Source organism: Gymnoscopelus microlampas (genome assembly GCF_963454915.1).
Source record: "Gymnoscopelus microlampas genome assembly, chromosome: 11".
Lineage (NCBI taxonomy): Eukaryota > Metazoa > Chordata > Actinopteri > Myctophiformes > Myctophidae > Gymnoscopelus > Gymnoscopelus microlampas.
In genome coordinates this window covers 50,231,635-50,244,759 of record NC_139948.1, presented here as the reverse complement: position 1 = coordinate 50,244,759, position 13,125 = coordinate 50,231,635, and the positions used below count along the sequence as shown (strand labels likewise).

At 41.7% G+C, this 13,125-nt stretch overlaps 1 protein-coding gene across 2 annotated transcripts in view; it reads left to right on the top strand.

Annotated features, from left to right (window-relative positions):
- The window catches only part of ern1 (endoplasmic reticulum to nucleus signaling 1), a 75,592-nt gene that overhangs the window by 11,155 nt on the left and 51,312 nt on the right, over window positions 1–13,125 (top strand). The window contains exons 2-3 of one of the 2 annotated variants that reach the window (XM_084071150.1): window positions 4,507–4,627; window positions 12,296–12,329. In XM_084071150.1, the coding sequence (XP_083927276.1) occupies window positions 4,507–4,627; window positions 12,296–12,329 (155 nt within the window). Of the gene's footprint in view, window positions 1–4,506; window positions 4,628–5,128; window positions 5,145–12,295; window positions 12,330–13,125 lie in introns of those variants that run through there. The other variant, XM_084071151.1, reaches the window with a different exon arrangement.

The following is a 13,125-nucleotide window of genomic DNA, read 5'->3' as shown; positions in this document are numbered from 1 at the left end:
AAAACGCGTCGCAGAACGACACGTTTTGAGCTTGTAGATCTGCTATTTTTGCTATTTTTTTTATTGGAATCCAGAATTAGTTTTTGCTATTTTTTTATTGGAATCCTGAAAAGTAGCATTTTATCATTTTATTATTTTATTTCTAATGCATTTAGTTATACTTATGTTAACCTTTTAACTTAAATACAAATACATTGGACATAAAAAAAGACAATAGAAATGTAATACTACTAATATAGACTGATGTAATTAAAGCGGGTCATGTTTGCATGTTTGGAATCATAACAGCTGAAATCAATAATATATCACTATTCTGATATTAACCTGCGGGCCGCATTAAGTGAAGGTGGGGGGGCCGCATGTGGCCCCCGGGCCGCTACAGTAGTTGCCCATGTATGGCTTAATGCATGCATTCAGTTCTTGTGTCCTGTACTGAACCCGGTGTTCAGGACAGTGCATGCCTGGCCAATGTTTACTTCATCCTCCAGAGTGTTGGAGTGGGAGTGGAGTAGAGCAGATAGGAGAACACAGGCTATGCTAGGCTACCATGTGGGCACAGCTTACAGCCCACTGTTCATCTGTGCACGGAGTGGGAAGAAGTACACTAAAGCAGGGGTCTTCAACAGGGGGTCCGGGACCCCTAGGGGGTCCTCAGAGTTAATACAGGGGGTCCGCCAAATCTTTGTGTGATATGATTCTTTTTTTTTTACATTAACCACTTGAACCCTAGCATCCCTTTTCTGAGGAGAACTTTAGCCAAAAATAGCAGATCTACAAGCTCACAACGCCTCGTGTTGTGAGCAGTGGTTTAGAACGGCGGTTATAACAAAATAGCAGATATACAAGCTCACAGTGAGCTTGTACATCTGCCGTTTCTTTGAAAATCTTGACATTTTTAATAATTTAGAAGTTTCTAACACAAATCTTCTCTTCTGCGGGGTCCCTGACACACAACATTTTCAGATGGAGGGGGTCCACGGCCAAATACATATCATTTTGAGGCTCCTTGGCACGAAAAAAGGTTTGAGAACTACTGATTTAGAACAGGGGTTCTCAAACCTTTCAATGTCAAGGACCCCCAAATTGACACTTATTAGCCCGCGGAGTGGGACCCCCATTTGAAAAGAAATGCCAAGGACCCCCATAAGAGAATATTTTTACGGCTCTAGCAGTGATTCTCAAACCATTTTAATTTCAAGGGCCGCCCAGTTTGACATGCATTAGGCTACGGACCCCCATTTAATGGCATTTCTATCTCTGGGACCCCAATTTATATTGTAAAATCTATGTTAAATGACGGGTCCATTTGGTTCCATTTGTACACTCTCAGAGTTACAGACCCATAAGGGTCCATCTGGTTCCTAACTATCTATCATTTAGCTGGGAACCCCCTGAAACTCCCTCAAGGACCCCTGGGGGTCCCCGGACGCCACTTTGAGAACCACTGATTAAGAAGTAATTTGTAGACTCGGCCTCTCAGGTCTTAATGGGTTAAAACAAAGGTACCGATATAGTATTTCAGGAGGCACAGCAATGGTGGTGTTGTTGTGGTGGTGCGCTGCGCACGTGTTTAGCGTCGCACTCGCTTCCCTTTTTTTTTTGCACACCCTTCCCGTGTGTGTGCGTGTGTGTGCGTGTGCGTGTGCGTGTGCGTGTGTGTGTGTGTGTGTGTGTGTGTGTGTGTGTGTGTGTGTGTGTGTGTGTGTGTGTGTGTGTGTGTGTGTGTGTGTGTGTGTGTGTGTGTGTGTGTGTGTGTGTGTGTGTGTGTGTGTGTGTGTGTGTGTGTGGACCCTCGTATTCTTTTATCTCCACGTTGTTCCCACTGTTATCTTAAGCTCGTTCAAAGGGTTCATGTAGCTACCCCACTGCACCTGTAGCTAGCTCAGCAAGAGCCCTTCACCAGTCCTCTGCTGTGTACACACACACACCCCCCCAGTGGTGTAAAGTAACTAAGTACTTAAGTACAATTTTGAGTTATTTTGACTTTATTGGAGTATTTACAGTTTTCGATACTTTTACTTTTACTCCACTACAATTATTTGAAAACTTTGGTTACTAGTTACTTTACAGATTTTGGTTATTATTACAAAACATACATTAACCCTATATACATTTAGGCCATTTGAAAATAGCCGATCTACAAGCTCACAATGCGTCGATTTTAATACATTTGAAAACTTGTGAAATGTGACATTCTGCATAATGATTACTTTATACTTTTGGTACTTTAAGTACATTTTGATACCAATTCATGTGTACTTTTACTCAAGTAAATTTTTAATTCCGGACTTTTACTTAAGAGAGTAACAGAGTATGTCTTCATTGCAGTATTGATAATTTCACTTAAGTACTTTTCCCACCACTACACACACACACACACACACACACACACACACACACACACACACACACACACACACACACACACACACACACACGCACACACGCGCACGCGTCAGGTTAACCACTAACCGTATCCGGTTAATGAGTCACCTACTCTCCATCTGTTAGCATTCCTCTGGTGCTCAGCTCACCACACACAGAGCGGAGAAGCACATCTGTCTCTATCACAGTGGATATGGATGATTACGTTAGCTATAGCTAGTAAGATAATAATAATAACAACACGTCCAGTATCATCCCCAACAAGTCATTAATGATTTATCTTTGTTATAATAGTCTTAAACCATTAAAACCGGGAACGCATCTGTGTTAACCACTTAAACTATTATCTTTTTATACTTTGGCTATTGAAAAATAGCAGATCTACAAGCTCATAGCGCGGCACCGAGTGCCGCGCTATGAGCTTGTAGATCTGCGATTTTTGAAAAACCGTGAGAAATGTGTGCAAATCTTTGAATATATGTATATTTTTAAAGCAAACATTTTTTAACTCAAATCTGTGCTTCTGGGGGGTCCCTGGAACTACATATTTTGGGGGTCGGCGGCCGAATAATAATTGGAGGTCCTTGACATGAACAAGTTTGAGCACCACTGATATTATAGGAACATAGTTTTTTTAAGAAAACTGTTTGGATTTAGAAGACCTTTTGTAGAATCGGAACCTCAGACCTTATAATGGGATAATGCAGGAGCACAGCTCACATTTGACATGACCTCTCTGTGTGTGTGCGTACGTTCGTACGTATGTGTGTATTGTACCCGTAAGTGCGCATGGAACATGTTGCTAATGAAACGTTTTTCTTGGGTCATTCTAATAAAAGCTCTTATGTTCTCCGTTGTGTGCCGAAAGGTGAAAATAGCAGATCTACAAGCTCGCAACGTGCCCCGATACGACGTGGTGCGTGAGCTTGTACAAATCTGCTATTTTGAAGGGAAAAAAAACATTTTGAGACACTTTCAACAACTGTCGCTTACTATGACTTACCCAAAATAGAGACTAAAATGGTTCATGTAGCATTGAGTTGTACAGGTTGTCTGTGCTTTATTATTGGAATATCTAACCCAGTGTTCCTCAAAGTGGGTGCTGTCTGCTGTGACACAAGTCCAGGGGTATTCAAGGGATGAAAAAGTTACTTACAGGGGTGACCTGAGCAAAAAAAAACATTTGAGAACCACTGATCTAGAGATGGGACTATATGAAAAGTTCATGTCACGATTATTTTGACCAGAATAATTGCGATTTACGATATTGCGATAATCAAAATATACTAAAACTTTTAAAATGACACTTTTGTTTACTACAGTACTTCTTGAACCCCAGCATCCATAGTCTGGAGTGGAACATTTGCCAAAAATAGCAGATCTACAAGCGTTGAGAGCTTGTTGATTGGCTATTTTTGGCAAAGAGTTTTAGAAAGTGGAAAAAAGACAATATCAAGTTCGTTCTTTACAGGTGCGTTTTACCAATTCTGGAGGGTTTAAGTGGTACTGGAAATGCAGCTCGGCAAAGGTGAATTGATCCCAGTGTATAGAGTACAGAAGTCCTGACGTCACTCTTTCATCCCCTGGTTCGTAAAGTGATGTCTCTATGGAGAATAGCATTGGGTCATCTTAGAATCGTCTCATATAAGAATTGTGGTCCAAAAATAAACAAACTGTCTCGGCGATATTGTCAGGGAGGAGGCTCTGTATCGTTTATGATAGTCAGTCACTTATATTTCATACAGTCTGTTTCTGGTGAAAATGTAACTAATTTGGCAGAAGTAACATTATGGTTTTCTCACCGTCAGTTCATGCTTCATATCCATAAGAGTCAAACCGCCGGGATCATTTGTTTATTTTTGGAACACAGTTCTTATTTGACGCAATATTTAGCACGTCTATGGGGTTTCAGAATGGGGGTGGAGAACCGCGAACCAGGTAGACAAACCTAGGATGTGTAAATTACGTCAGACTTCGGTGCTCTATGACGGAGGACAATTTCACCATAAATTAAAATCTCTGCGATATGATTATTGTGAGCGTTTAAAAAAAAAATCACGATAAACGATAATAACGATCCCTACACTGATCTAACCTGTGATCCTCTGTCTTGTTGCACAGGGCCTGTGTGATGCCAGCACCATCTCCCTCCCTGAAAGCCTGCTCTTTGTGTCCACGCTGGACGGGAACCTCCACGCCGTCAGCAAGAGGTCGGGCACCATCAAATGGACACTGAAAGAAGGTAAAGAGAGGCAGTGGTTTACTTTAAGTAAAAGTGTCAATACCGCAATGTAGAAGTAGTCCGTTACAAGTAAAAAAGCTCTTTTGATGGCATCAAAATATACTTAAAGTACCAAAAGGGAAAGTACTGAAACGTTTGAAAATAGCAGATCTACAAGCTCACAACGCGTCGCGATGTGACGCGTTGTGAGCTTGTAGATCGGCTATTTTCAAATAGCCTATGTATAAAATAGGGATAAAGTGGTTAATGTGTGTTTTATAATATAATAATATCTATCTAACCAGTAACTAAAGCTTTCAAATTATTGTAGTGGAGTAAAAGTATAATAGTTGTCTCTGAGATGTAGTGGAGTAGAGGTTAAAGTATTGAAAATGGGAAATACTCCAGTTAAGTAAAGATTCCTCAAAAGCGTACTCAAGTACAGTACTTGAGTAAATGTACTTAGTTACTTTACACCGCTGGTAAGAGGAGAGCACAGGCCAGGGGTTTGCTCTTATCAAATGGACACTGAAAGAAGGTAACAGGAGAGGAGAGAGGCCAGGGGTTTGCTTTGAGGTGCAAAACTCTGGTTGCACCCGTTTGTTTGTCTGCCTTTTTTTTTGAGGCCCAGCGTTTTTTTGCGTTCAGGTTACACTCCTTTAGAAGGACAAAGCACTTCTGTGGGGGGTGCCACAGGGAACACAATGTGATCTCGCTCCTTTTTTGAAACTGAAGACTTAAGAGGAACAAGGGTTTTCTCTTTTGTGTGTGTGTCTTTTGTTTGTTGCAAACGTGTTTGTGTGAGAAAGTTTGTGGCACAGCGTTGTGATAACCAGGAATGTGTGCAGTAGAGCCCGGCCCATGCCAGATTTGTTGGAGAGGGTCCGATTTCCCATTTCCGTTCCAGTCAATCGCTTATCGATGTTTTGACGGATATTCTGTCCGAAAAGAGCAGCAATTTGATAACATTTAATGTAATTTATACATATAAACACGCACAACACCTTTTGATAGATCATTTATTTTATACAAAAACTGTACTTGGCTGCAGTGTTGATTTTGACAGCGAATTTTGATTTAGTTTTAGTCATAGTCTTTTGAATACAATTTCAATCAGTTTGAGTCATATTTTAGTCATCTGAAATGTTTTAGTTTTTGTCTAGTTTTATTTGACTAAATATCATAAGATTATAGTTGACTAAATCTACAGTTGATTTAGTAGACTAAAATGTATTTTGGCGGTGCCTTGATGGCGTCGTAATGGCTGATTTTACACTTGGTTGCATGCTGAAAATAGCCGATCTACAAGCTCACAACGTGTCGCAGCGCTACGCGTTGTGAGCTTGTAGATCGGCTATTTTCAGAGCGCAACACCCGAGCACAACCAAACATAAAATGATCTCTTCTCCACTAGTCATTTTAGTCTAGTTTTTATTTGTTGACGAAATTGTCAATATATTTAGTCTTAGTTTTAGTCATCGTAGCTTCGTTTCATTTCGTTTTTATTTGGTTTTCGTCAGTGAAAAAAGGTAGTCGCCGGACATTTTTCGTCATAGTTTTAGACGACGAAATCAACACTGCTTGGCTGATACCAATGTCATTGGTAAAGAAGTAAAAAAATGGCCGATATATTGGCCAAAACAATATATTGGTCGGGCTCTAGTGTTCAGCTGCGTGCCACCTGTGAAACTTATATTATTGGTTAATAATAATAATGATATTAATACATCTAATTGATGCGCTTTTATCTGTACTCAAAGTCTCTTTACAACAAAACAAACACAATTTAATTTTAATGGTGATTATAAATCATTATAACATGATTACAATGTCTTACAACTATGATAATCAACATAGAAAGTGTCATTATAAACTGGTTTGTAATGTATTATGATTGCATTATGAGTACACATGAGTGCTTATAACTGTAAGTGTAACAGTGTTATATGCATATCACAATGCACTTATACTTGACCTCATAAGTCATTATAGAATGCTTTATAATGTGTTATGATTATTGTTATAAAGAATTATGAATATTTATGAGCTCTTATAACTATAATTATACAGTGTTATAATACAGATTATAATGTATTATAAGTATGTTTTATAAGGCATTATAGACATGGCATGCATAGCAAGTGTCTTATCTATAGAATAATCGGCAATAGTCCAGGCGTTTCGGGCCATATTTTGATGGAATCGTGCACTTTACGATAAAAGCATGAAATTTGGCACACAGTTAGAGCATGCCATAAGGAACCTTTTTGGCTATAGGGCCATCGCAGATTTGTCCTGTGGTAACCATGGCAGCCATTTTCCAAAATGGCCTCCATCTTCTGTTATTTTACCAATAACTCTTGACTAATCCTACATTTTCAAGGATGAGGAATACAGTGGTACTATTCACAACATGCTAGTAACTACCTAACTAACTACAGTACATGAGAAGGCTGATACTCGCGTCATATTACACCTAGAAGATGCTATGAAGGAAGGGTATAGCAAGGTGACAATACGCACAGTAGACATGGATGTGCTGGTCCTGGCAGTAACGTCAGCCCAACACCTCCACTTGACTGAGCTGTGGGTTGCTTTTGGAACTGGGAAAAGTTCCTTAGCTGCTACCCCAGACAAAATAGATGACTGGATGGAGCCTCTGGAGTGATTTGTGGTACTGCTCTATGACCGCACAAGCGGCCAGGCATCAGTGAATCAGGCACGGAAGCAGCTATTCACCCAGAAGGGTAGAACAATTGATGGACTCCCCCCAACACGAGCTGCACTGATTCAACATACAAAGAGGGCAGCCTACCAAGCTGGCCACTGCTGGGGACAGGTGATGGTTGCAGCCCCTGAACTCCCATCCCCAGGTGAATGGGGGTGGAAGAGGAAGGAGACAGGTGAATACAAATAATTTAATCCACTTCTTTACACTTGTAAACCTATTGTGATCTGACAATAAAGCTGATTCTAATTTTGACAGGAGGATGGGAAGTGCACTGGACCACACAGAAGCGAGCCTGGCCTGTCGGGAACTCCTCCGCTGTGGTTGCAAAAAGGGATGCAGTGGACAATGCAGATGTGTTAAGGCAGCACTTCAGTGTACTGCCCTTTGCTACTGTGGTGGACTGTGCAACTAACATTGTGTAGATTATCTGGCTTTATTGAATAGACCCCTTAACAGACGACATCACACTGATAAGAACCAGTCTGCGCGGAACCAGTATGCGCGCAATGAAACCCATTCTATCAGGTCTCGCTAGGACGCGCCTCACTAGCCAACACACAAGAGGGGCTTGGGGTGTGCTGAAACCAGCGCACCCCAAAACAACAGGTTGAGAATTGATTGCGTGAAACAATCACCTGTGCGTCCAGTCTCAATGTTGGTAAACAAATAATTGGTCTATATGCCATTAGGCTATGACTCATGAGTACTCTGCCTTTGTTGTGTCTTATAGTCCATTGAAAATAATTATGCAATACTACTACTAATAAAAGAAACATTCTTGACTCTCATGTGTCAGTTTGAAAACATGTACTGTACTACACCATTATATATTTTGATGGGTTTACTATTATTTAATTAACTGAATGCCAGATATATGTAGTTAGGTAGTAGCATGTTGTAAATAGTACCGCTGTATTCCTCATCCTTGAAAATGTAGGATTAGTCACCATAATCAAGATCCTAGGTGGTCTAGCACGTGAGTTATTGGTAAAATGACAGCAGGTGGCGGCCATTTTGGAAAATGGCTGCCATGGTTACCACAGGACAAATCTAAATAGTACCACTGTATTCTTCATCTTTGAAAATGTAGGATTAGTCACCAGAATCAAGATCCTAGGTGGTCTAGAACCTGAGTTATTGGTAAAATAACAGTAGATGGAGGCCATTTTGGAAAATGGCTGCCATGGTTACCACAGGAAAAATCTGCGATGGCCCTATAGCCAAAAATGTTCCTTATGGCATGCTCTAACTGTGTGCCAAATTTCATGCTTTTATCGTAAAGTGCACGATTCCATCAAAATATGGCCCGAAACGCCTGGGCTACAAGAAACTATTGGATAGTAGCAGCCCTAGTTGTGATCTTAAGTGGTGTTTTCACTATTAGAGCCAGAACATTATTAGTAATGCAGTGAAACGTCCTGGCTGTCAGCCAATGCTAAGCGGGGTAATCATTAACAGATAACGGGGCAGAAACAGCCTCTAATCAAGGTCGTAGTAGGCAAGGGTATAAGCCCTGGCCGTTCTGCCGTTAACAGCACCCATGCTGCTATCTAAACGTTTCTGCCTGCGTAAGCAGAGTCGGTGTCATTAACACTTTACATTAAAGCCCCTCGTATGCACGGGGCCTAGACGTTAGTTATGTAGCCGCTAAATTACGTGGACGTTAATTACATTAGTCGCTTCAGTGTAGTGTAGACGGTTATTGGAAGTTCTTAAGCTTACATTATCCATGCATGTCTTTTCCATTGTAGCTTTTAAACCCCTAGGTTAAGGTACACCTAATACCCAACACATTAATAAACATTAAAGCCCAAAACGGCCGCTTCCTTTCCTTCCCTCCATGTTGTGCTTTGCAGCAACAGCTACTGAATTATGGACCTGAACATTTCTGGGTCAACGCTTCACATGCATGTGGGTGGTGGTGGTGTTTGTGCTCCAGCCAGGCACACATAGAATAGATATATATATACACCCACAGTATCCTGGAGTCGGGGGAAGAATACACCTGCTTCTTTGTCCTATAGCCCAGTGGTTTTCATGTCAAGGACCCCCAAAATTATATTTATTTGGCCACGGACCCCCATCTCAAAATATTCTGTTCCAGGGACCCCCCAGTAGCGAAGATTTGATTTACAAATGTTCGCTTTAAAAAAGAATATATATATTCAAAGATTTGCACAAGTTTTCAGGATTTTTCAAAAATAGCAGATCTACAAGCTCATGGCGCGGCACTCGGTGCCGCGCCATGAGCTTGTAGATCTGCTATTTTTGAAAAATCCTGAATGGGATGTTTCAAAAATGTTTACTATTTTTGAATTGCCAAACTACAAAATATGGTTAAAAGTGGTTCAAATGATTGTGACACTATATTAACACATTTGGCTGTGGACCCCCTGGTACCCCCACAACGACCCCTGGGGGTCCCCAGACCACACTTTTTTAGAACCAATGCTATTGACAGTACAGGCTGCAAAACACTATTTCATTTTTATTATGTATACAAACAAAATAAAAAGCCTGTTTTGGCCTTAGCACATTATTTATTGTCATTGTTGGTACCGTTCATTGTCAGTCGTTTCTTTGTATATTTAAGTTTTATATTTATTGAAGTTATGTGTCATACATGCCCTGCGCAATTGTTATTTGCCGCTTGGGAAACACAAGGTTCCCAGTTCGATCCCGGGCTCCCCCAGAGTTAGTCATGAAGTGTCCTTGAGCAAGCCACTGAACCCCTAATTGCTCCCGATGAGCAGGTTGGTGCCTTGCATGGTTTCCTCCTCCATCGGTGTATGAATGTGTGTGTGAACGGGTGAATGTAATGCACAATCATTGTAAAGCGCTTTGGATAAAGGCGCACCATTTACCATTTATTTACAGAGCCTTAAAGAAATACACATTTTATTGATATGTTCCAATGTCAGGACACCAAAAACACAATGAACACGTCAACTAAAACGTAATGATCATGATGACAGGCCCATGCTTGGTCCCAGCCACGTGCAGCCCAACCCATCCACCTCTCACTGCCTGTCTGTCTGCCTGTCTGTCACACTCCATCCACCCCTCACTTTCTGTCTGTCTGCCTGTCTGTCACACTCCATCCACCCCTCACTTTCTGTCTGTCTGCCTGTCTGTCACACTCCATCCACCCCTCACTTTCTGTCTGTCTCTCTGTCTCTCTGTCTCTCTTTCTCTCTGTCTCTCTGTCTCTCTGTCTGTCTGTCTGTCACACCCCCTCGCCTCCTCCTCCTAACACACTGATATTTTGGGTAAATCCTGTATCCTGTCCAACTTGGGAAAAGGATCGTGTTACGACAACGGACTGCTCCTCTGAGTAGCCATGTTATAATGAATATTGATGCTCCGTGGGCACAACAGTCATCGACACCCTGCGGTAATCCCCCCCCCCCCCCCCACCACCACCCCAACCCCCACCCAAACCACCGTTGACCCCCTCTAGGCACAACACCATCTGGTCCCCACCCTGTGAGTTCACACCGCAGGGAGGGTGTGTGTGTGTGTGTGTGTTTGCCTTGCTGTAATGCACTGTAGGCTGGGGAATAGACCTGTCTGGAGTCACTTCTGGACACACTCCATTGAGAGGTGTTTCAAGAAAGGACATTCAAAACCGTTTGTTTGTGTCGGTCAGATAAATGAATGAACCTCTTTACACCTGGTGTCCCTATTTTTGGGCAGAGGCAAATATTTAACTTTTGGTTAACTTCGGTCAGACACTGTAGTAGTAGTATTATTATTATTATTATTATTATTTTCACTATGTATCTTATGACAATGTAAATTGTAAATGAATGCCCTATGTCGTCATACAAGAGGGTCACACAGAAGTAGTAAAATTAGCAGATCTACAAGCTCACAACGTGTCGCGATGCGACGCGTTGTGAGCTTGTAGATCTGCTAATTTAGAAAAATAAATAATAATGCTATGAAAGGAACAGCTTTGGACCACCCGACAGCAACCATATGCGGCATAAGTGGTTGAAATGTACATTCGGGTCAACTATGCTATGTTTTGCAACTCCAAATCCATTTCCTGTCCACCACGCTTATGTTATGACTAACCGTAAAAAATGCTGTGTCTGTCTTTTGCACAACGCCTCATTTCATCTGTGCGTGTGTGTTATTGACCAAATGAAGGGTCATCTTCTGCCCGCTTATCAGCGGAAAAGTGGGGACAAAATATGACCCGGTATCAGGTCGCTTTAGTAAGACAAACAACTGGCGTTTTCTTCTTTCTCGCTCCACGGTCGCTCCTCTTCTTTTTTTTTGCCACGTGACGTCCGGGTGAAGTTTATATTATTTGCACAGACGTCTGTCTGGCTGTGTCTCTGCATGAAAACATTTTGGGTGAACTTTGTGTTGTGCAACGTTTGAGAACCATCATCCTCCTTGTTCTGTTGCTCAATCGTGACGGACGAGCTGCGATCTGCATGCTTTTGTTAATCCATTGAGACCGGGAACGCATCTGTGTCATTTTTAGATTTGGGCTAAAAGAAACATTATTTTACACTTTGGCTATTCAAAAATAGCAGATCTACAAGCTCGTAGCGCGGCACCGAGTGCCGCGCTATGAGCTTGTAGATCTGCTATTTTTGAACAATCTGAAAAATGTGTGCAAATCTTTGAATATATATATATATATATATATATATATATATATATATATATATTTTTTTTTTTTTTCTTTTAACGCGAACATTCTTTAACTCAAATCTTTGCTTCTGGCGGTCCCTGGAACAAAATATTTTGAGATGGGGGTCCGCGGCCAAATTCATATCGTTTTGGGGGTCCTTGACATGAAAAAGGTTTGAGCACCACTGATATAGATACATACGTTTTCCAGAAAACCTTTCGGGATTTAAAAGACATTAGTAGAATGTTTCAGGTCTTAATGGGTTAATCGACCTCTAAATGTGTTCCTTGTTCCTCCTTCTCTCTAGATCCAGTTCTTCAGGTCCCTACGTATGTGGCAGAGTAAGTGTCCTTATTGTGCCCCTACACACACACACACACACACACACACACACACACACACACACACACACACACACACACACACACACACACACACACACACACACACACACACACGTTGGCAAAGATCCCTTAGCACAGCATATTGTTGGTCTACACGTGTGTGTGTGTGTGTGTGTGTGAGAGAGAGTAAAGTAAACAAGCTGAACGGTAGGTAGTCTTAGTTGGGTACACACACAGTACACACACATCTCTTAATCAGACATGCTTGTTTGTTATTGGTCACGTGACCGCACTGGGACTTCATTCAAGTTTTGAGTGTGACAACCTGCCCTATCGTGGTGTATTGACCCTTTAATTCCTTTCATCTTTTGCACACCTCCGCCTTCTCTCACTCCATCTCTCTCTCTCTCTCTCTCTCTCTCTCTCTCTCTCTCTCTCTCTCTCTCTCTCTCTCGCGCGCTCTCGCTCTCTCTTACTCTCTCCCTCTCCCCTTCTCTCACTCTTTCTCCCTCTCCCCCTTCTCCATCTCTTTCTCTTTATTCCCCTCACCTTACTCCCCCTCTCTTTCATTCTCTCCCTCTCTCTTGCTCTCCCTCTCTCTTTCCCTCCTCCTCTCTCACTCTCTTCCTCTCTCCCTCTCTCACTTTCTCACTCTCTCTTACCATCTCTCCCCCCCCCCTCTCTCTCTCCCTCTTGCTCTCTCCCCCTCTCTCAATTCAGTTCATAATGCTTTATTGGCATGGATACAATATGTTTTACATTGCCAGAGCATACAAATAACATAAAACAAAGT